Raw genomic sequence first — 24,126 nt, 5'->3', positions numbered from 1 at the left:
AATGAAATCTGAATGATCGGACATGCCAGTATGTTTCTTCTATATACGGTGATGGTTTTAACAAACTCATATTTCTCCTGTGCACAAATAATGATCATAGTTTCTGTCTATTGTTGCTATTTATATCACTGCAATCCTCTGGCTCTGTTCACTTTAACCTCTTTTTCTACTAGAAAGCCCAATGAAATTGAAGCAGTATTTATTGCAATGACTTGTGCAAAGGTTCATAACACTACAACCACATGTCGTTATTTTGCCTTTCAGTATTATGATGGTAAAAAATGATATGCCTGTGCAGTTTTTCTCACATCTTTCCACTGAAAAAAGCGATAGAAATCCTTCCTAATTGATTTTTTTTGGCAGTAGTTTTGATTGACAGCTAGTTGTACTGTTGTTAGTAGGGGTTACCAGGAGGTTTTTGTTGACATTTCATTATGTTTATTGCCTTTGAACACTTGTCTCCTGTGCCAAACTTGCTCCTGCTCTGGCCCTCTTTTTGTTTTGTTTTGTTTTTTAAAGCTTCTCCGTTTGTGCCTTATTTATGTGTGTTATCATGCTGTATATTGGTTCACGGGAAGTGCCGAGGGCTGACACAGACAGGATTTGCTCACAGTATAAGGAAATGACTCCCAATTCAATGAAAACCTGATAAAGGGACCACGTGTTCTGATCATTTGTGTGGTTCTGTGGTGATTTGAAGGGGGGAAATATATATATGGACATTAATATAAAGGAATCATGAGTGTCTAAGTGATTGGTCCAGGGTACTTAGCCAACCTGTTACAGTGAACAGCTAGCTCATCATGTTTTTTTCTTCCATGCTTGTATCATATGTTCTTTAAGAAAGTCTATATATAATTTATATTTGTGACAAAACCACTCTTCATGAGAAATGTGCTGTACATATGTTTGGACATATGTAATAAACTTTGTTACACAAAAACATCCATCTTCTCCTTAAGCTGCTTTTTAATGTCAGGCATGTGGTGACTTCAATGAATACAGTTATGCTGCACAATTCTTTTATAATAACTAAAAAAATGTGTCCAATTGACTTCTATCCTGTGATTTTTTTGCTACTGCTCTAGCAAACCGATAGTTGTTTTGTTCCGTAGTAGTAGTGTACTCTTCTTCTGGTCCAGACGGTGTCGCAGTTTAAACTGTTTCCACATTGGCCTCATGTAAACATTTCCCAGGCTCGGAAGTTGCCGCTTGGTGGCAGTAGACCATTTGTAAAAAGTAAACCTGCAAACCGTACGCCCACGTGTTTACGTCACCACTGCTCTGATCCAATGAGCGGCCTGTATTTCTTCCTCATGTTTTAAAATCCCGGAACTTTCATTCAACGCCGGGACGGGACGAGTGTTTCATGTGGTCTCATCTTTGGACTGATACTGCATACATTTCTCAGCAGCTCCGGTGAGTTCTGTTTCCTTCAGCACTCCACGTCCACACATTGTTAGCCTGCTGCTAGCGCTAGCCTGAAGCCTTCAGCAGTAGTTCTTTTCTAGCTAGCATGTATCATGGACGTTCTTCTTCTTAATCCTCACAGACAGGTCTGTCTTCACCCTGCACAGTTTACACTGTTGTAGCTGCAGCTCTGAAGTTAAAGGCAGTTCACTGCAGACAGGTCAGTGCGCAGAGCTCTGCTGCTGGCTCACTTTGTACGCATTAACAGCCCTTTTTGTTAAGTCTGAATCTATTTCCTTTATTTGTCGTGATGCTTTCTACTGAGTTGATCTCCACTTTATCCGGAACACCAGTGTGCTAAATCTATATTATTATTTGATGTTGGTACTGGGACAGTTTGACATAGTAACAGCTCTTCATTCATTATGTATTGGCCATTTTGATTGTAAATACTGTGTGCTCATTCCATGTGCAATCATCCAGCTTCAGGCACATCAGCCGGATGACCCACTCAGATATTTTTCAAAAGCTTCAATATTATGGAGAAATCCAGTGCTTTAGGTCTGTAAGTGTAACCATTTGCAAAATACAGCCCTTTGAAATTTCATGTTTTTCTTAGTTTGTGGTCGACTTGCTTTTGGCCAAGTTTAAGTTTAAGCATGTCCTCTGTTGCATGTAGGAATCTGGTGTTTTGCTGCGTAGAGCTAACATTTCCCATAGAATCAGAAAATATAATCAATTTTCCTATCTTGAATAGTTTGTGTGAGATAAATGCCTAAAAATGGCCGCAAACCAATAAATGCAAAACTTTTTCTAACATTTATGCCTCACTGGTCTGTATATATGCAAGATGGAGAGTTGATATTTGGTACGATTATAGTGGCAACATGTCTCCACCAGACAATACCACCATTATATTCAAGAGTATTTTTGAAAAATATATGAGGGGGTCATCCGTCAGCCCTGGATGATTTCACATGGAATGACCCAGTGATACAGAGCTGTATGACTGGGGCTGTCTGTATACGCTGTTGTGTCCTGCACATACATTGAATAAAGTTTGCACGATATTGAATCAGCCCTGTGTGTTTGTCAGGAGATGAGGATGTTTCCCACCTGCACCTGTGTCTGGATGGACTGAAGACTTCATCTGTCCTGCAGCTGAGCACCACCATCTAGTGTCACTGTAAGAGTTTTTTTTAAAACTACATTATTTTATTCTGTTGTTGGAAGAAATTGTTCAAGTGCAGCAAATGCTTAGATTGATCATATTTTTTTTTTCTTTCTTCCTTTGTGTTTGCTCTCTTACCTGGGGAAGTTGAAACGGATACAGAAAGAACTTATAAACTACTTAAAAAAACTTGGCATATATACTTTTCAACCTGAAATATTATTTTCTTAGCAATAATGGTGAAAAAAAAATGCAATCATGTGAGGAGTTGCTTTAGTCAAACTAAGGGACACAGCACACATATCTGAACTTTCTTAAAATATTCAGAATAAATATAATTGTTGGTATTAGGACATACATTTTATATTATGTTTATGTAAAAAGCATTTTTTTGTGAGGGACCTAATATTTCTGATAAATGTGAGTTACATTTTTTTAAACATGTTCTTTTATTAATGATGACAAACAGCAGTTTGATGTTTATTGTGCAAGATTAACCAGACAAGCATACAGAATCATGGCCATAAAAAGTAGGTCTGCATGCTGCTAGTCAAGAAGCCAAAGCATCCATATATATATATATATATATATATATATATGTGTGTACATTCAAGTTTTAAGACAACAGCCTATAGGAAACTGATCACAGAAATTAGTACCACCAACTCTCTGACACAAAACGTCATGAATTTATTGCACAGGCAAAATGAGCATTAAGATTCATATTCACTTTTTCCCCATACAAAAATACTAACATCTGATTTTAGAGAACATTTACACAGTTAATCTTCAGGTGGCACCAACATTTACAAGATTTTTTTTTTTCTTTCCAGTGCTGAACACGGATGTCAGATGAGACACAGAAGTGCCAAAGCGACAGCAACAAAGCTTGGCAAAGGTAAGTGGAATTTGACACAAACTGCAAGATGCATCAGGAAAAGGATCCTACAGCTGCATGAAGTAAGAGGTGCTTAAATACCTGGAGCTCAATATTCTGTCTGTTCAATTTACATCCTTTATACCATCACCATCTACCTAATCCACTCCAGATATTAGTAAATAAAAATCATACATCTTATGCCACTTGAATTTATGAGTAGGTTCTAGCTTTCTTATAAAATAGTCATTGGAATAACATCATTATTCTAAAGGGAAGTTCTCATTCTACAAAAATATGCCTATCATCTTGGCCCATTTTTTTAAATAGATGCATATAGCTCATCACTCCTAGAAATAAAAACTCATCTGTGAAACAATAATTTGACACTTGCTGAACAACGTCTGTATGTATGTTACTGCCTGTGACAGTAATTCAGTCACAAAATCAATATACATGACCTAATTTAAACACAAAAGACACATTAAAAATGGATGCCAACGAAAGAAAAGGAAGCACAGGTTCAGAAATCTGGCTTCAAAACATACTTTTTTTGTAGAGCACCAGCATGTTAAAATTCAATACTTCCCTACATATAATCAGACATCTCAAATGTGAACGAATGGGCTTTTACTTTGCAAGCTACACAAGACTGAACTGAACACTGTGCAAAGAGTTTGGCTGCACTGGGTTTGATTGTGCACAGCAGTGTCCCTTTTAGCATAACCTGTGATCTGTGTGGACAAATTAGTCATAGCTGCCCTTTAGTGACACTCAAGCAGAAACATACACAAAGGGATGGCCAAAATACTGTAGTTGTGTATGACCCCGGTGTGGACGGCTGTAATACAGAGGGTTCCTTTGGCTGGTTTTAACCAAAACGTGTTGGATTACTCTGATTAAAATCAGCATCTCATGCACAAATTCTCTCTTGAAAGACAAACGTACATTAAGAGACCATCCTGCACTCCTGTATCAACACAGCATGTACATGAGTAACTGTTCCTTTGTTACCTGTGTCCAATCCATCTTTTAGAGAGTTTTAAGGCAAACATAAATCACTCAGATATAGATGGCTACACTGAACGCACAGTATTTGTCTCACTGTCATGTTGCACTTTCAGATGCGCTGCTACAGGTCTGCCCAAGATTTGTCGTTGACACTGCCGCCTCCTGATCTGTTTCCCTCACGCAGATGACTGCGTCACCACTCACGTTGATGAGACACTGAGCCTAGAAGAGAAACACAGAAAAAAGATAAAAGTGGTCCTATGTTCTGAGAATAAATAATTCTAGCACTGCACGTGTGTACGTACCTGATTCTTGTTTGGATTTTCCATTAACACACACTCTTTCATGCTGTACGACACAACTGCATTGCCACCCAGGGCTGCTACATGAGCTCGAACCATTGCAAACACCTCTGCTATGAAAGAATGGAGGAATCCACTAACGCCACCTTCCTGCGGAGGACAAAGACACATCATCACACCATGCACAAGATAAACCGAAAATACATAGCAACTCACTTCACTTGTGTTGCTCATACCTCCCGTAATGACGTTGTCTCTCTGATGAAGAACATGTTGATGATTCCAAGGTATTTAATGATGCGTGTCCCAGGGAGGAAGGAGAGTGGCGACATCTTCACCACCGTTACTGAACTGCCCCCAAACGAGCGACTGGAACGCAGCGAGCGGGAGCGACCCTCCGGCAATGGACTAGAGCGCTCCAAAGACGAGACTGCAGGGTCAGAGAGAGTTGGTAGGGGTACAAAAAAATACACAAGCAGAGGGTAGAGAGGGGGAAAAAAAGACAAAAAAAAGGGGAATGGAGATACCAGAAAACACTCAAAAACAGTGGAAAACTAAAGCAGATATGAACTTTGAAGCAGAAAGATGTCGATGTGGAATGTGCGTGCAAAAAAATGCAATCCTGGTAGCCGTCGTACAGCAGAAACAACATGCATGTACTTGTGTGTTGTACATGTGTATTAGATATATGTGACATGCAGTGTTGTTTTGAGTGTGTGTGCACAGTTAGAACACGAATCACTTGGAAAGCAAGCACTGCCATGCATGTCATGCAGTTGAGGCAAACAGACAGTTACACAATGTCTGCAGACAGACAGACAGACCTGGGCACAGCTGTTTACGGGTGTGAATATAGTGTTTACAGTGAAGTACATGAGAGAATATTTCTATCTGCTGGCATTTGTGAGAGAGGCTCGAGACATGGAGATGGACAGAAACAGCTATGAGCTGAGCTGGGCACATGTACACAAGCCAGAGTGTGAAAGATGCTCCATTGTCTTTTGGCTTATATCCATCAAAGCAGAAACCTTGACAGCCACACAATTAGACAGTAGTTCACTTACTGTGCACAGGACTGAAAATCATCCTAGCTCTTGCAGAAAAGCATAGTCCCCAGCCCCTACCGTGATTATCAGCACATGGCATCCAAAAACACAGTTCAAACATTAAGTCTTAGCATTCACACAGTGTATCCTCAACTCAAAATCATGTTTGGAATTCCTCCAGCATCAAACTGTTGCAAACCATACAGATCTTTCAAAAAAAGCTGCACGCTGAATGCAAAAACAATAATAAAACATCCTTTGAGTTTGTCATCATGATTACTACAGGCATTTTAAAGCCAAGCTGCTGATTGCGGATCCCTCTGAGGGGCGGGGCGTCAACTTTCACACTCTAGCTAAAAAAGCCAGTGCTTGATTTACAATGCTCCGCCCCCCAGCTGCATGCATGGAGGGGTGTGTGTGCATGTTGAATGTATTGACAGTGTTCTGTATTTGTGGGTATGATCACCAGAGTGTGCTAGAGACTGTGTCCTCCTACTTGTCTTAACTGATCCTCGTCTTATGGTGTGAGCTTTCAGCCTAAGCAGCTCTAGCCAGGTGCTGCATCTGTCTGCAAAGGAACCGTAATCAACGGAGGCCGCTGGAGAGAACATATAAACGCACGTACACACACACACACACACAGACACACACACAAACAAACACACAGCCCACACCCGAAACATACAGGACAACAACGACAACAAGAAAAGATAAACAAAAACAGGACACCAAAAAACAAAGAAAAAGAAGAACAGAAAAGAACAAAACTGGATGAGGTTTGGGAGCAGTGCAGAATAACTCTGTCCGAGACAAAAGGATGAAAAGTCAAAACTGGGCAGTGTAGTAGTTTTGGTAGCAGGGTCGTTGGGGCAGAGGGGGGTAGTGGACAAGAGAGCTTACCTCTGGGTGAGATGGTATTCTCTGGGACACCTGTCACACACACACAAACATCATAGTCTATCTTTGTACCTTTGTGCTTTGCAGAAAGCGAGAAGAATTCAACCAACACCTCAAATCGAAGGGTTGTTTTTGAAAATATTCATCTATAGTCTGCATTTGCATTCTTGTGACTCTGTGTCTTTACTGTGAATGGAAGAAAACCCATGCTGCTTCACGAGCACGACATCTCATCTAGCCAATCTCACACTGTCATCTAGTTTCACAGCAAAGCAAACACACGGCGCTACCGCATATCCTTCTATATTTACCTGCTGAACGAACCATAACCAGCTGATTTTGGCAGAGTTTTGCAGCTGGCGTGAATAAAGAGACTGAACCTGAGGTGTTAGTGGAGGAGATGGGCAATGGCTGTTAGTGAAGCAGGAAAGGAGGAGGAGGTGATGGAGAAATATTAAAAACAAGAGCGGAAGTTTACCTGAGATTCTGGACAATGGCTGCGTGTTAGTGGACGATGGGTCTGAACACAACTCCAGAGGAAACTGCAGCTGCTCTTCAGTCTCACTGGAACCTGAGAAGATACACACACATATACACATATATATCCAGAACCGATCTGAGGTGAGCTGCCTGGATTTACAGCTTCGTGTGAGTCACATGTGAGACCTTTGATGATGGCCTTCTCGGCTGGCTTCTCCTGAGTCTGGTCCGTGTCAAACGTCATAGCAACAGCTGTCACTGTGACCTGGAAGAACGTGAACCAGTCATTTCTCTACTTCTGACAGACTAACCATCAGGTTATTGATGAGGATGCACACACTTAATACAAACATGGGCTGAAACCTCTTACCTGTATGAGCTCTTCTTCTGGCACTGCTACCGTGAAGTTGAGATGACAAAGGCAGCAGGGGATCATGGAGCGCAGCTTGAAGTAAAAACTCTGAAAGATGTGAGCATTGTATTTATTATTATATGCCATAATATTTAAACAGAAATTCTACACAGAGCAGAGCACAATCTATCATTTTAAGAGTCTTACCTTTAGCAGATTCTCACACAGGTCAGTGAAGATCTTGTTTAAGCCTTGATTAGTTAGATTGGCATTACTCAACCTGAAGACTCTCACTGATGTAAACATCTGTAACAACAGTCAACAATGGACATAAATAAAACAGTTCTCAGTTTTCTTGAACAATGTTTGAACTGTCGCAGTTATACCTGTACTCCTGACGTCCAGTTATAAATCCCAGGCATGGTCTCAGTGTTGCAGCTGTAGAAACCTGAAAACAAACAAGCAGATATGGAAGCAGAGAAGCAATGACACCTGACCGAGCATGTGCAGTGATGTGTCCTGAGCACACACCTGTGGGGGTAGGTGCATCAGTGAGGAGGGAGTGGATGTCCTCCACAGCATCAGTGTCGTCAATCTATGAAAAAAAAGGAGGCAAACTGTTACTACTTCCTTTCAAACATAATTGCACAGAGATGTATTACTTTGTGTAGGTAGGCACCTCCAGGACAAAGGCATCCTTTTTGCCGTGCGACAGATCCAGTTCCGACATATCATCTGAGCTTTCTGAATGAGAGCGAAAAAGTCTGGACCGTTGCCTTGGTTCTGGGATGGGAGAACCGACTCCTTCTTCTGTCAGTTCCTGCAAGCAATAAGAGGAACATCATCTGAGTAGATGTTGCCAAGGCGGACACCAGACCACCACAGCAGCCCACCTCTGCATCTCAGGTTTGTCCCGACCGCACAGCTAGTAGAAATGACAATGTTAGTAACACTCCACATGCTCCCACTCACAGTCTGCTTTACCCCCACACACAGATGACTGGTGTTAATTTAAGTAATGAATCTGGAAAATTATCAAGTGGCACAACCACCCAAACACACACCATAAATGGACAAAGGTGAGAGTGTGATTTTGCTTGGTAAATGGTCAAGATTGAGTCTGTAGTGAGTTGCTTTGAGAGATGACTCTGGTGTGGGTTATACATCCTGGTCACAGAGGTCCCCAGTTAAGAGATGTTACACAGTCAACAGTAAAAAGTGGTGTAGTATTGTAATTAATAGAGTGAAATATTGGTCATGCTTTGCTGTACCACAGCAAAAAGTTGGCATGCTCAGTACCATGTTTAGGCCGCCGAACACCTCAGGGTCCAGGGCAAATAATTTCTTTAATGATCAGAGAAAGACAAGAGCGGTAAGTTCACAAGAACAGGCTATACATTACAGCTACATATTTGTGGTGGCTCCAGTGTGTTAGGATGTAATACTTTTTAAACTAAAACGCAATGCTTTAATTATAGAACCAGAAGTATCCCGGCACACATTCTGTACATCTTCTTTTTATTTCTTGCATGTTGTGGTGTCTTTCTATGCCACCATACTAGAAATATCCTTGAGTTGCTTTACAGAGATTATGAGGTTTCTGTTGATGACAATATATAAGCTAAAGTTCAGATTCTCATTGGTTTTACATGTCATGTAGTTCTACTGAAACCTTTGTGGAAAAAAACCCTCTGCATATCTTGTTGAAGGGGATCCTGATTAACAATTATACCTCACTTTAAATAATGACGCCTTTAGTCAGATCAGAGCTCTGGCACACCAGTACCGAAGCAACATTTGGTAACCATGTGACCAGGTACTTTTTCAGTAACCCATTGAAATTAACTAACTTAGGCATTTACTTTGTGGAGTATGTATGATTCTATGTTTTGAACATATGGATGCCAAACAACAAATTCTCAAATTTAGCTGCATGAATTTAGGTGATGATGATGCATCAATGTGATGTTAAGTTTTTCAACAAATCTAAACAATGCTTGAAGGGTTTCATTGTGCCATTAATGACTAAAAACTGTCTCAGATTCTGTAGTGGTTAAACAGTGTAAAAGCCCCAATGAAAACCTGCCACAATTGCATAGTAACAAACTTTGCCAGTTCAACCGTGAAACTCACATTCCACAGATGTGTTTAATATAACTAAGTGTCATGCATCTCACCGGAGGGTTTATCTGATAAAGCTCTTTGTTCTTGGCTATGGTGTCATTGATTCTTTTCTGGATGGTCAAGATATGATGTTCATTGCTGAGGTCACCAGGAGTCTTCCCCGCAATCTGGATTCCACCTGGTGTGGGCAGGGCGGTCAGGTACACTCCTGTGGCAGACTAAACACATAAACACACTCTTAATGGACCACTGTGTTGCATCAAAGAAATTTTACAAATGTATGTTCTTAGTTCAAAATGTTAACCTACAGCGAGACCCAGAAGCATGTTCTCCCCAACACTGATCTGTATTTGCAGTCCAAACAGAGCGTTCATGCTCCGCAGCTTCAGTTTATTCATCAGCTGAGTGTGCAGCTCGTACTCCATAAAGGGCAACAGGTTGGAGATGCATGTCGCGTTCACCTCTCCCTGGGCTTTCTTTTTCAGGCGACACAATCTAGAAAAAATAAAAGTGCAGTAAAGACAATGTTTACTTCTCAGAGGTGGGAACCTTTTAAAATAGCTGTCAGCACCTATAGGTTTGTGTCATACCTGGCCTGTATGAGGCAACCCTTCCCTGTGACAGCTGCCTCTGGTGGCAAGTCAATTGTTGTGAAGAGCACATCGGGAACCTTCTGCCGTCTACAGAGGTAACAGTAGGTGAGCTGCGCAGGAAATGGCATGTTGAGCTCATCATACGGGATGTGACAGAAGCCACAGCTTGGAGGAGATGGTTCCTCAAACCTGGTGAAAAACCAAAAAAAACATTATTTCAGCCCCCAAAACATTGTCAAGTCTTTTTACCACAGACATACAAAAGGACACAAAAACAAAAACAACCTGTGGTCTGTGCTTCCGATGTCTAGGCAGCCTTCACGCATGTACCGGGGATTCAGGATGGCTGCTGTGCCCGACGCTGACAGAATACACACCTCTTCACTGTGTTGAGGAGAGGTGGGAAACAGAAAAACAAACAGAAAGGGACATGAGAACAAGCCATCACACCTGGAGTTTATATGTATACATATATGCTCTACATACCAAATGCTTGTGCTCTCACTGTATCCTACAACAGCATGGCAACCAAGAGCTTTGGCATGAGATTTGATTTCCTGGCGAATCTCCTCCCACCAGGCGTCACGAGTCTCTGGCTCATCTGCAAAACACAAAACTCTCAATCAAACAGTTTTCACAAGACTGTTTTATATTTGCTGACTCAAATCTTTACTGAATACGTATGTCTGTCTAACAGTATAATTAACACTAAAGACAAGATTTAAAAAAAAACAAAAAAAAAAACACATCTATATCTAATCTGACTTTTTAAACTTACCAGAAAATAAACAGACAGCCAACAGTACAGTTTGTGTTCTCTGGTGATTTATGGGTTAAATGGTGTATCAAAGCAAGCCAAACCATTTTTATCATTTTGTAAAACAAAGTGACACTGAGAATGGGTTATGAGAATTCGAGGATGATGATGAAGGCAACGCCAAAAGTTAAGATTAGTAGTGTGTGTGTTCTCTGTGGCATTCCTTAACTTCCCATTATCCATTATCTCTCTCTTTGCTGTGTGTCCTTTCAGTCAGCCACACTAAGAGAAAGGACACAAGAAATGCAGCCACCAGCCATTATGTGTCTGGGCTGTCCTAGAATAGAAGCTGGTAAAAGAGTAGACACTATGCTTACAGGGTTAAAAGTTTCCTATCCCGCTGTTAGAGGGATTGAGCCTTCATCATACTTAGGCTAAACCATGGGTGAGTTTCAATAGTCTCATGAGGCTTTGCTCTGTACACCTTGTGTTATTGGCATTGTTCAGAATGGCCAAATTAAGCCCAGAGTTTAATCTCACTTGCGTGACAGTTCTAGAAACAAAGAAGACATGAAGGAAGCTGCATTAGAGTATTGAGCCGCACCCCATGACTCTCTGGGAGGGCAACATGCTGACGATGCCGCAGAAAGAGAGAGAGACTCTACAAGGTGAGACAGGGGAGAGGAATGAATGAGGGGGAAAAGAATGGGCGATCAAAACGGAAAGATGAACAATAATGACTGGCATCAGGCCCACTAGGTGGGTTTCTTGAAACCAGAAGCAGCATGTCATACAGGCACAGGTTCACCAACGTGCACGCTCATGGCAATGTGCGCGCTCATGGACAGAGAAGGGCCATATTCATTCACCAGAGTCCTTCAAATCTAGTCTAGGTGTTAAATTATGGAAATGTGAGTATAATCATACTTCCTCCATTCCCAAAGCTCACCTCTTTGCCTCCATCCCCATCATATAGAACCCAGGTCCAGTTTTGATTTTCCTCTGCTGCAACCCACCCAACCAGTCTTCCATGCATCCATCCATCCATCACTCCTTCCTTCTCTCTCTCAGTATGAATACGGCCCAGTGAGTTAGGGATGCACATGCCCGGTCAGTGGGTCTTTGTCACATAGTAAACCTACTAAACCTCCTCTGGTCTAGACAGGTTTGACCACAATGCCGATTTAGGAAGCATTAGAAACAGCGCTGGGACAACGTTAAAGAAGAGCCACGGCTCTTCTGTGCAGCAGGATGAGCTGGTTGAGGGAAGGGGGGGTAAGCCAGGCCAGGCTGGATGGGGTGGGTGGGGACACAGAGCATGCTCGACTCAGCTCGGCACACACTCACACAGATTAAAGAGAGGATGGCAGCTCACTGAATTTGTTTTTCAGAATATGCACAATATGGAGATGTTTTATAAACATATATATATTTAGGTCAGCTGCTCTTAATTTTGGATAAATGCTAAGAGGGAAACAAGATTTACTTCACTGAGCTGCCATCACTCCTGTGGGTGAGAGCAGTAAAAGGGGGGAAATACCTGCAGTGACACTATTCCAGTCTAGCAGTTTGTATGAGCGCGTGTTACCCAAGGCTGGGCCAGAACACACCGTTAGTACAGAAAAGAGAGAAAAAGAAAAGAAGAGACAGTCTAACAAACAAGCACAACATCAACACTCCACAGTCACTATGCAGAGACAGACAGCACTTCACAGTCACTATGCAAAGACAAACTAATTTCAGGCCTACTAAAACAACCTCAAAGAAGACTGATGAGGAAAAGAGGGGAACAGAGATGAGTAAAAGCCTCAGCCTTAAAGTAGCTAAAACTCTGAAAAAAAGACTTAGGAAGACAAGCCATATAATTCATGCAGTGGCAGTCTAGCTCTGCTTTACATTCTAAACCTAAAGTGTACTCCATGGAGTTTTAGGTTTCAATTAAGAGTTTCTCACTGAAACTCAGAGGTCTGAAGAACTTTCTAATTCTGATCCTGATATTTTAATATTTAAATTTGTGGTTTAGAACCCACTGTTTACCCATTGTGGAAATGTTTACCTGCATTTGCACACACAGTATAAACAAAGCAGTGTCACCTTTATAAAAACATTCACTGGAGCTACTTTAGTAAAAACTCCACAGGGTACATCTAAGTTCACTGTAGTTAAAAGGCATAAAATGTGAGCAGCGCTCTTTTCAGACTTGTATTCATGTTAAGTTTGTATTAGGAAAAAATGTGTGGTTTGCAGTTATTTAGATACTTAGATACTTACTGTGAATGTAAGCACTGTAAGCATGGGCCTTTTTAAAAGATTATATGTTGGCATCCTGACCACTTCTGTAAAGAGTCCCGTTTATCTCTATAACTCAGTCCACTTTCCGTACACTTAAAGTACTAATTTTCCCCTAAATCCTAGATTCAGAGCAATTGAATGAACCTGGGCCACTGGCAATAGTACTGTAGCTACAGAGCAGACTCAGCTGGTCCAAGACTCTTTAGTTTAACAGTGATAGATAACAACACATTAGGATTGAACACATAAAATGCCTACTTGAAACTTCAAGGCAGTGAAGCATAAGACACCACAGCACCACTGCAGAGTGCCGCTGCAGCTGACACCACCACACAACAACAGTAGCGGGCAACAGACTGGCATCATGCACCACTATTGCACCCTACCCCCAGGGGGCAGCACCACAGCACACAAACAACACAGCAACCAAAGCACAAACAGCCATCACATGACCAGCAGAAACATATTAACTACACACAGCCAGTCAGTGAAACCACAAGGTGAAAGTTGCCCCTATCTATAAAACTGTTTGGCATAGCCTTTGTGAAGTAGCTGCAACCTGTCAGTGTGATCAGGAACAGCTTTCACCTGCTTTAGGACTCCTACATAACGCAAGTCTTTCAACATAATTCTTCTAAAACAATTGAACAGATTGGAACTACAACCATACACAACAACCTTGTGCGACACAATAGGATCATGGGTAGCACTGACTAACAGCCAGTTGCAAACAGACCACACATGACACTGTAGGTCAATGGAGGAGCTCACTCATATCACTTCACAGCACAGTGGACAAACTACATAAGGACCTCGTGTGTTTGTGTGCAGTAAACTCACCAGGGTTGTGTATACGGTCCAGCAATTTGACAGAGCGGGCGCTGACCACTCCACCTACATGGACCAAGAAACCAGGAGGGAATGACGTCAAGGTGAAGAAGGGGAACTCCTGCAGATAAAAAACAGTTGGGTCACTTACAAAAGGAAAACAAACACATTGGATTTTTTTGTATTTGTATATACTGTATTTTGCCTCTTGCCTTTTCTGTGAGCTTATTATTATACTTTAAAATACATCCTAATTTTGTGGTATTTTATTTTAAGAAACAACTTATTATTAATAACAGAATGATGAAATAAGAGCAACGATGTAATGCTTGTGTATTATGTCACAAAGGTTCTACAAAAGTTAGCATGCTAACCAGCTAGCTGCAAACGATACCCTCTTGTAATAGCACTAGATGGTAGATTGGATTTCTAGTCTGTCAGATTGTCTTCTTGCTGACTATCACGTAAAAATATTATTTTAAAAAGAAAAAAGCCAAACCAGACATGAAACTTTAGATTTTGTTGCCTCCCTGAGAATACCACAAAGTCAGATAGATGTGCACTAACTGTTGTGTGTGGACTAAAGTGATATCAGTGTGAGGAAGTGTTGCAACATGCAGCAAGGACTCAAAGTGATGGAGCAGCCTCATGCAAGTTTTAACCCCTGCTTGCTCCAGCTTATATTCACAGACACCAAACTCAAGACCATTTCAAATAGATCTGGAAGTGATTGAGAAAATATATTTTAAAGTCTAATGAAGTGATACAATCAATCCTTTCAAATCTATATACATGCGTTCATTAGGTTTGGAGCTGAACGTGAAGGATACACGCACACAGACAAAAATGTTGTTCGGTTGAGGATCAGCACTCTCGTTTACATGCTTCTCTCTGCACACAAGCAGGACAGCTGGACCCCCGCCTTCAGTCAAATAATATGCAAATCCATGCAATCACTTACAAGAGGACCTGAAAACACTTGGACTGTCTGTTGACATCTCAGTATTCACTGTAGGTTAAAGTGATGACCACTTTTACAGAAAAACCTGAGCAACGTTCCAACCATGCAGGACCGGTATGTAATGTATGGCTTTAGTGGGCAGAAATCAGGCAAGACTAGAGAACACCAGTTTCTTTTTTGTCCAGAAGTCCACAAAAAAGATTGAAACATTTGACTGACAAGTTCTCCCACTTGGAGCCAGGAGGCAAGAATGAAGGGATGAGGTAGGTGTGATCATTCCCTTTGCTGACACAGGAAGTCAGACTCGGGAAAAGAAGGCAGAAAGGAGAGAGATGTTTAACATGAGTATCCAGAAGACACACACACACAGTCACACACACACCCCTTCGAACATGAAGGGAACACACCTCCTAGCCTCGGCTCTCCGCCTAACATGTCTGTGAATCTTTTGAGGAGCAGTGGCTGTTAACCAGCAAACACAAAAATCCGGTCACAATAGGACTCACTGCTTTGCTGCTTAACCAAGCAATACCCCTTTGAGATCTACAGAGAGCAGAGGAGGGTCGAGTTAGGAGTTGACTGGGTGGTGGTCATCGAACAACTTGATTGGGGTGTTACGGGAGAGGTGGAGCGTGGGAGAATGTCACACTGATAGGACATACCCTGGCGTTTAACAATAACCCAGAGGAAGACGCTCCCTGAGTGGCACAAAGTGTTTAAGAGGACAGAGAGACGGAACATTATTCGGTCTTACACAGACCCATTCGCATTCAACACCTCGCCAGTGTAAAAATCAGAAATCTTTCACAAACAATGCAGCTCTGTGAACAGCAGCATGTGACCCTATGTGAAGCCATTGAATGCTGATATGCAACACAAACAACATGGAATGTTGCTTGCTGCAGCAGCTTCCAATGCCTTCACGTAGTTAGAGATGTACATATATGAGAAGGTGCATGTTCACGTACCCTCTGCTCGAGAGCTGTCTGCGTCTGCTGTCTGAGCAGGGTCTTCAAGGGCCCTGCCTCCTTCCCGGCACTGCCTCCACTGCCCATTCCTGATCGCAAAGGAGAGTCCAGCTTCAGTTTTGTCACATATAACACACTTCAATGGGCAAGAAAAACAATCAAACTCAATTTATTACGATGCAGCATTAATGTTATTATAAGAAGTCAATTGACAGACCTGCACCTTAGATTAAAGTACAGTAAATAAAACTACCCCTTCTTCATCCTTACACTAGCTTAATCCATCAAACCACATGCTGGGGTGGAAGAAACCAGAGTAGGACCTGATGTGTTGTCTCACTGTGGGATCTGGGCAGCTATACCATGCATGCTGAGTTATTGTTTCTGATAACACCAGTTAAGATGATCTGGGTGTGATCAGCACTGCTGTTACATAAGGGTTTGCAACTTAATGACACACAGCAGTCCTACTATACCGGAGGCTGCCACCAACAGGTTCTCAGAGAAGGACACGCTCTTTCTCAGCAAGGCAGAGTCTGAGTGGATGGAGGAGGGAGGGGGCGGGGTGGTAGCTCTGAGGGAAGAGCCATGACCACAGCCCACTGAGCCAGAACCAGGAAGGGACAGAGTATCTGTGCAGAGGGTAGGGGAGCTGGGGCAGAGGAAGATCCCAGGCCTGCGTCTCACTGACTGGGGCTCCTCTATCCAGCAGAGAAACAGATAGAGGGTGCACAGAGAAAAACAGATATGAGAATGGATAGAAAGAGAGAGCAATGAGGACAGTGGGCACGAAGAACAACAACCAAGGATGGGGAGATGAGAATAATGTGGACACAACTGTCAAGTATGAAAAGTGGACTGGGAGTCATGGTTTCTAATAGAAAAAAGAAATGTACAAAATATAAAGTCTTTATGATCCTATTAAACCCACAAATGTGGATTTTAGTTGCCAAATATTCCAGTTTTAGCCTGAGCTGTATATCATTTTATTCCTAAAAACAGAAATCTGTATGTCAATACAATTAAACAAAAACCTGTCTTTCAGGATTCAGCAAGATAATATGCACTAAGAAATCTTAATTTATTAACTGGGAAAGTTACAGGGTAATATTTACCCTCTTCCCCTGTAGTGTCTTGCCTAATGTTTCTACAAATGTTCCACCAATGAACATGCCTATTAATTTAGATTAAAAAAGAGAGTACTGATATCAAACAATTACTACTATATGTTGCAGGATTAGATATGAGGAATAAAGGTGAGATAGTGTATCCCTAGTGGTAAACACCATGGCAACTATGGGTTAGAAAAGGAAGGAAGGACATAGGATAAAAGAAATGCTGAAGAAAATAGAGGCAGAAAAAAATGAAAAAGAAATGTAATAGAGTGGAAAGAAAGGTGGGAGTATGCGGGCAGAGGGGCTGCTGGTTTAATCCTGTAGGGTCAGGAGAGCAGCTATGGTAAAAGGGTTCTGGGTATGTGGAATTTATCGCTGGGCTGTGTTAACATGGTGTCCTTGGAACAGAGTTTGACCAAACTTACCGTCTTCTGAATGATTAACCATAAAGCCTGGTAATGAAGAAGTGACCTTAGATCAGCAACAGCCCCATGAGACACAGTGCTTCTAAGACTACAACATCAGAGGGACACAACTAATTCAGAAACCTGGTGTGTCTTCACACTGTAAAGCACACTTTATGCAAATTTCCCCTGATAGTGTGAAAAAAAGAAGGCGCACCAGGTCACTGAGGACAGTTGAGGGTATGGGGTGAGGATAAATTAATATTTAAAATACTATTTATAATAAATAATGTTAAAATCAATCATGAAAAAAAGTAAAAAATAAAACAACAAACCACCACAGTAGCACCACAATGAAGGAGAAGGGAGGAATGAGAATGGGAAAGGGGGATGGGGCCAAGTATTCTTACCCATCTTGGGCGTCAAACTGAGGTCTGTGTCTGATGATGAGGACTGGCGGCTGCATGGCTTGGAGGGAGAGAAGGGGGGAGGAGAGGAGGAGGAAGTGGGGAGGGCTCTGAAAGGGGTAGGCGGGCCGGAGGACGAGGGTGGATCCTCACCAAATACCGGCCTGCCAGGAGAACATGACACACACACACACACACATCAGTCACCACCTCACCCTGTGAGAGTTTGTGTACGTGTGTGTGTGCATATGTGAGTGTAGGTCATTGAGTGGAAAGGTGACTTTTTTAACTTTTTTTTTTTTAAATGTGCGTGCTTTGTTTGCTTTGGGTGAGGCGTGTTTTTGAGGTGCTACAGATGGCTGGATAATGAAAAAGCAAGCACAGAAAGCAAAAGTTAAACACACACACACACACACACACACACAAAGAAATTAAACTAAAGAAAGCAACATGGCAAAAATACTAAAAAGGTCAACAACAAAAAAAACAAATGACAAGCTGAAGCATGTGTCCCAGTAGAGTGAAGCAAAGGTCAGGTGACTGCAGAGAGATCACAGGCCCTTGCGCGGAAATGCAAGTGAAGGGATGTGATCATTTTTCTGACAAGGGGGCACGAGGGTTTGCCTTCCTGCTTATTGTTCTCTGCACTATAAAAACTACCCTTTCTCTAATATAGTTATTTTCACCTTCAATTAAAACATCACCCATTTGTATTTCAGATTTAAAGTATCTTTCTTGCACCTATTGCCTTCCCTGCCTCTGCGTACCAGTGAAGATGAGTGTGGGAACAGAGACAGAGAAGTTCTGGGACAGTCTCTGGGAGCTGCAGGCCGAATGCACTGGACTGTTGTGGGTGGAGCGGCATCCGTGCGCAAGGGGAGACCTGGGCCGATCAGCACAGAAAGAGAAAAAGAGAAAGGGAAAGAGGGAGAGAGCAAGAGAGAGAGAGAGAAAGAAAGACGCAAGACTGTTTGGACACAAGCAGTGAAAAACGTCCTAATCCAAATATAGGCAGGGAGGAAGAAAGAGACGCACACAGAAACCAACACAACATTGCAATAGAGTGAAAAAGGACACAAAAAGGAAAAGAACAGCAAAAAGAGGGGTTTATATTTACTCCCACTTTTAGCCATGTCATCCCATTTAAAGTCATGTAAAAAGCAGCAGGATACTTGTGCATAGCTCTCAGCTAAATATCTCAGTCATACACAGCAGGGATGAAAACACAACTGAAAAATGTGTCATCGCTATAACAAGAACATAAACTGCAGCCAAATTTACAAAGGGAGGGAAAAAAGAGTCATACAGAGGAAAAGGAAGATGCAATCAAGGGCAATAATTAAGACTTTAGACTCGTCACATGGTCAACACTTCCTGTCATTCCCAACACAAGCCACCAACAAAAGTAGTTGCTCAGCGTTAATGAAACAAAGGTGTTGTTTACATCCCTGATGCACACATTTCCTCACACACACTATATGATTGCAAATAAAAAGGCAAACATGCACTTGGCTGTAGTGCTTGAAATGCTTAAAGCACCAGATAAAAATCACAGAGCAACTACTTAGGGTGGGGACAGCAGAACAAAGTGAGGAAACACACAGTTAAAGGCGGAGCAGAAAATGTGCTGCCCAGATAGTCAGTTAAAGAAGTAGCTGAAGAACATGCAGAGGCAGAGCTGAAAAAGCCATGCAAGAGGGCTGTGTGTGTACTGTACATGTGTGCGTCCCAGCTTATGTCATGTGCTGTTTTATAAAGTCTTACTCGTGACACAAACAGAAACACAATCTACAAAGGGAGTCATAGATACTAGGACACACACAGGGATAAATGCTAGACTGTACACCAACTAATACACAGTACAAATTATCCACACGCTCTCCCTCTCATGCACACACTTGTCAGCTTTCACATTCTTGTAACAGAACCTACACATAAAGAAGGAGTGCCCATGCTTGAGCTGCCGGTTTATACTCACTCCTTTCCATCTTTTGAAGGGGAATTGCAGGCATTTGAGGCTGGGGCTGTGTTACAGTGCACGTGTGTGTTGGTGTTGGGGGCACTTCCAGAGCTGAGTTTGTCCAGTGTGCAGGCAGTACCTATGGCCCGCACGACTAGGCCCGACTCTCCCTCCAGATCGAAACACTGCAAGTAGCCCACCACTGCATTCCCACCCATCTCCAGTACTTTAAGCCCTATCTTCCTCTGCAGCTCTCCTGAAAAGGTTGTAACACAAGGGAATGTTAAAAGAAAAATGAGGGAATATGAGAGGACCAAATTCCTCTTTGTAAAATGAACAGACAGTAAAAGTGAATTAATGTGCGAACTCACCAGACATAAGAGAGATGAGCCTCTGACGAGCCTCATTAGAGGCCCGGGGAGTTCTAATACGATCAATCCACTGGTATTCTGGATCTTCATTGACCACAAGTTCTTCCACAAACCCATGTACCATTGCGGCCCGGTAGCACCGTGGGATGGATGTTGCTGCCGTTCCACACACAGCGTAAAAGTAGATCAGATTTCATTAGAAAAAGCAACCCACAACATCATCTTGTTGCTGAAAATACCACAATTAAAATGTTCTAAAGGAAAACATCTCCCATGCATGATGCAAGCTGCTCTAAGTAATAAAGTAATACATAAAAATAAATGCTGACATACTGCAGAAAAACTTGACCCCGCATGACGACTGCCTGAAGCGGTTCAGATCATTGAAGAGCTCCACTTTGACAAGGACATTGATCTCTCCTCGAATACCTGATGAAAAATCACAAAGGGAATGACATGAGAATAAAAGAATAAATGTAACAGTTACAAATAGTGAAGGAGAGTGTGTTTATCTACCATGGATGGTATCATAAATGGGAAACCATCCAGAGATGACAGAAGCAGCCTCGTTACACAGCAGTGGGTCAATGTCAATGTAAACTTTTCCTATGGCATCATTAGCACTGTAAGTGTCGTGGTCCAATACTGTGATCTGAAGAGGTTCATCCTGCAAGTCCTCATCGTCAACCTAAAATACAAAAAACACAACTAAGCAGTCAATACTACCAAAAAAATCAGCCAAAGGAAAAGCTGACAAATATTCTACCTCAAACTTGAACCATTCTGAGTTCCACTGTGGATTGAGGGATTTGGGACAGACGTCTGTTTTGAAGGTTGTGTTACCAAACTTCACCTGAAACATAAAGAGATTTAATATACAACGTTCATTTACAACCTTTTCTGTTACACTGTTGTTCACTTACCTCTACAAAAGCATCAGTAAGGTCACTGGCTCTGTCCATCACAGGCAAGTGGCGCCCTGCCACAATTTTGGCCTTCAGTTTTCCAGGCATGATTCAATTTTAATTAATCGACGCTGCAATCAAACATTAAAAACAACGATTCGTGTATCAATGGTTTTCGAATAGACAGGTGCTGTAATCAACCTGCTGTCACTACCAACAGTGAAGCCTGAGGAGTGGGCATATGTTGTTGACAGTGTGGAGAGCCCCTTCCTCTGTTTACAAGCTCACATTAGCATATAAGCTAATTCCCCTCAGCTACACTAGCATGCCGAACTTAGATGCAAACAGTTTCTGTTACTAACTTAGAATAGGTTCTAAATTAGCTTCTAACTTGGTGCTAATAAACACGACAGCAATGGCCAGCTAGCTAGATTATGCTAGCAGAGCAAGGCTAGCACGAAAAGCCACTTAGGTTAACTGCATTGCAGTCAGAATCTCTTTAGCTGTAGTTACCTGATCGGCCATGTTTTTACCATCATCCTGCAAAGTCACCACCAACGTAAAGACAAAACAAGGCTGCTGCTCTCGCTGTGCACTGTATTATCCTTACCTGTGCTACAACATAAAGACACAGCTGTCAAAGCGGCAGCAGGGTCGTGTTACTCGGACATTATCGTTGGCAGCCCACCGTTCGTCTGACCTCCGTGTCTCTCCCATAACACGAGACGTTAGTTCCTAGTTCACCAAGTGTTGCTCAAGATAGAAATATTTACCCAATAAAAAACGGATGTATTGATACCGATATTAGCATATCATCGATCTTTGTTATTGACTACACATGTCCCTGGTTACCGCGTAAAGACGGCGGCTAGCTTGGTAAAGCTGAAACCATGATGAATGAGTTTTCAGGGGTTAGCAGCGTATGCCGCCTTCAGGTACACCTCGTAAAGTCGCGTTATTACGACCCTACCAACACACTGACGTTCCTGTGGTTATAAATAATGTTAAAAAAAAACTTCCTTTGGGTGCATTCACAAACTACATGAACAAATGTTGAGAGTAGCTCTTTGTCTATTTTGCAGCATTGACACATACACGGCATACGTTAGGTAAAAACCTTAATGCAACCTCAAGAATTGACTTAAAAATGCGCGATGATGACTTCAGGTGACACTTTACACGTTTTACATTTACATTGTTAGAAACAAATACACCCCATAAACAAAACCTATCTGCGTAACGTTGTGTAATAGCCTGTATCCTCTATTTCACTACAGAAAAGACAGCAACGAAATCATAAACGGAAAAATAAGTATAATGTAAAAGAAATAAAATCCCATTTAGCTAAAGGAAAGATAGACTCACAACTCCAACGTTTGTAGCGCCCCCTGGTGGCTGACCACAGTATAGGTCATACACCCCGTCTCCATTTTAGTGGATGAGACAACCAAAAAAGTGCTTCTATAATTTTATCTGAGATGATGGTGTCATATCACAAACATTTTAAATTTAATTAGTCATCTTTAAACTTAGCTAACTAAAAAACACGTCTAATAAAATTACATACAGGTACAGATGGGTCATGAGTGATGTCAGACAGGGGTTGTGTTGGGGTCATGTGGAAAAGCAAAATAGGGCCATTGTTGATTTATTTTTCAACAATGTTCTACACAAATTATGAAGCCACCCCTGTTCAGCTGTATAAACCTACCTCTGATCATGCTTCACTGTAGCGTCTTTCTGATTTTTTCATGTGTTTCCGTGTGTTTGTAAACACTGCCACCCAGCGTTTGATCTTTGAAATGACAGCCATTTACACTGGCTATAGCAAAAGAGCTGAGTGGGAAAAAAAACTATTTCTATAGAACATTCTACAAAAAAATATGTATGGTAAGATTAACTCGTGCTGTGTAACTCTGATTGTCATTTTCTGATCCGTTGCAGTCTCAGGAGATCAGCCCATGTTTCTATGAACATTGAGATGTTCTACTGGACCCCCGTACTGTGTACTCATTTATATGTGTACATATAAAGCATTTCCCCTTGGGGATAAATGTGATTCTGAGAGTACGGTATGTAAATATAAACTTTAAAGCTTCTTCTAAGGTGGTCTATGGAGCTATGGTACGTTGCTATGCTAAAATGAAATAAAAGACAGTGCTGAAGACTGGGTAAACACTCCACGCTAGAGTGGCCATGATGTTGCACCCTGAAATTCGCAGTAAATCAAATTGCATTACACCTAATTGATACATGGTGAATGTGGTGCTCTGAGGCCAAATGGCAGCTGCACACTTGATCCAGTTATAAATTCAAACTCCATGTTTGTGCCTTTCCACTCAGCAGGGTAGTTTTCTCTTTCACACACATAAACACTGAAGTCCTTTTGAAATTCCATGCCTGCATACTATTGATATAAACATAGTTTTATGATTTAGTAATGTCTGCGGGAAACACACTGTTACCTCTCATTATAGTGAGTAAGATAAGCAAGACGGCTCACAAAATATATATAGGCCATAAAGTTAGTTTATTATAAGCTATTTAAAAGACTAACAGCAGTGTTACCTGGCTGAGCTATTATGAATTTGATCAGACTCAAAGTCAGCTGCAGTCAACCAAAGAAACATGACACGATGAATGAACGTTTTTCTCCAATTCAAAACAAGCAATGCAACAAAGCTGCAAATAAATTTTACATTCTACATATATGGGGGGAAAAATCTATTAAATATCATATTTTACTTAATCATTAATCATTCACATCGATGATGGGCACAAAAACTACAGAAAAAAACACAAAAATGTTAAAAAAACCTTTCAAAACGTGCTTTTATTAATATTCATTTTGTTTTTTTACATTTCAGATATGATAAACATCTACATTAAAACAAT

General features: G+C 41.6%; 1 protein-coding gene and 1 long non-coding RNA gene across 27 annotated transcripts; one reads left to right on the top strand and one right to left on the bottom strand.

Moving 5' to 3' along the window:
- The first annotated feature begins 1,354 nt into the window (after nucleotides 1-1,354).
- On the top strand, nucleotides 1,355-4,759 carry LOC114451482 (uncharacterized). The gene is made up of 5 exons (XR_003672202.1): nucleotides 1,355-1,419; nucleotides 1,553-1,630; nucleotides 2,507-2,596; nucleotides 3,415-3,479; nucleotides 4,583-4,759. It is a non-coding gene; the product is annotated as an uncharacterized LOC114451482 (long non-coding RNA).
- On the bottom strand, nucleotides 3,252-22,166 carry c2cd5 (C2 calcium dependent domain containing 5). Of its 26 annotated transcripts, none has more exons than XM_028430088.1 (31): nucleotides 21,920-22,166; nucleotides 21,745-21,846; nucleotides 21,250-21,362; nucleotides 21,093-21,179; nucleotides 20,843-21,014; nucleotides 20,660-20,755; nucleotides 20,327-20,482; nucleotides 19,974-20,211; nucleotides 17,999-18,159; nucleotides 16,546-16,770; nucleotides 16,070-16,158; nucleotides 14,153-14,261; nucleotides 10,750-10,864; nucleotides 10,549-10,647; nucleotides 10,261-10,452; nucleotides 9,979-10,165; nucleotides 9,724-9,888; nucleotides 8,846-8,890; nucleotides 8,226-8,366; nucleotides 8,078-8,141; nucleotides 7,933-7,994; nucleotides 7,754-7,852; nucleotides 7,565-7,654; nucleotides 7,381-7,459; nucleotides 7,193-7,285; nucleotides 7,026-7,094; nucleotides 6,718-6,747; nucleotides 6,284-6,415; nucleotides 5,008-5,201; nucleotides 4,775-4,921; nucleotides 3,252-4,691 (listed from the first exon to the last, which is right to left on the bottom strand). In XM_028430088.1, exons 3-31 carry the CDS (start codon nucleotides 21,337-21,339, stop codon nucleotides 4,566-4,568), a joined length of 3,552 nt encoding a protein of 1,183 aa, XP_028285889.1. In that variant the 5' UTR covers nucleotides 21,340-21,362; nucleotides 21,745-21,846; nucleotides 21,920-22,166; the 3' UTR covers nucleotides 3,252-4,565. The 26 variants fall into 26 exon arrangements, with proteins under 26 accessions (XP_028285889.1, XP_028285890.1, XP_028285893.1 ...); XM_028430089.1 differs by having other exon boundaries at nucleotides 21,745-21,841; XM_028430092.1 differs by having other exon boundaries at nucleotides 21,932-22,166.
- Between the last annotated feature and the right edge of the window lie 1,960 nt (nucleotides 22,167-24,126).

Source organism: Parambassis ranga, chromosome 19 (assembly GCF_900634625.1).
Source record: "Parambassis ranga chromosome 19, fParRan2.1, whole genome shotgun sequence".
In the NCBI taxonomy this organism is placed as follows: Eukaryota; Metazoa; Chordata; class Actinopteri; family Ambassidae; genus Parambassis; species Parambassis ranga.
Note: the sequence above shows the minus strand (reverse complement) of the source record. Positions and strands in the feature narration are given on the sequence as shown.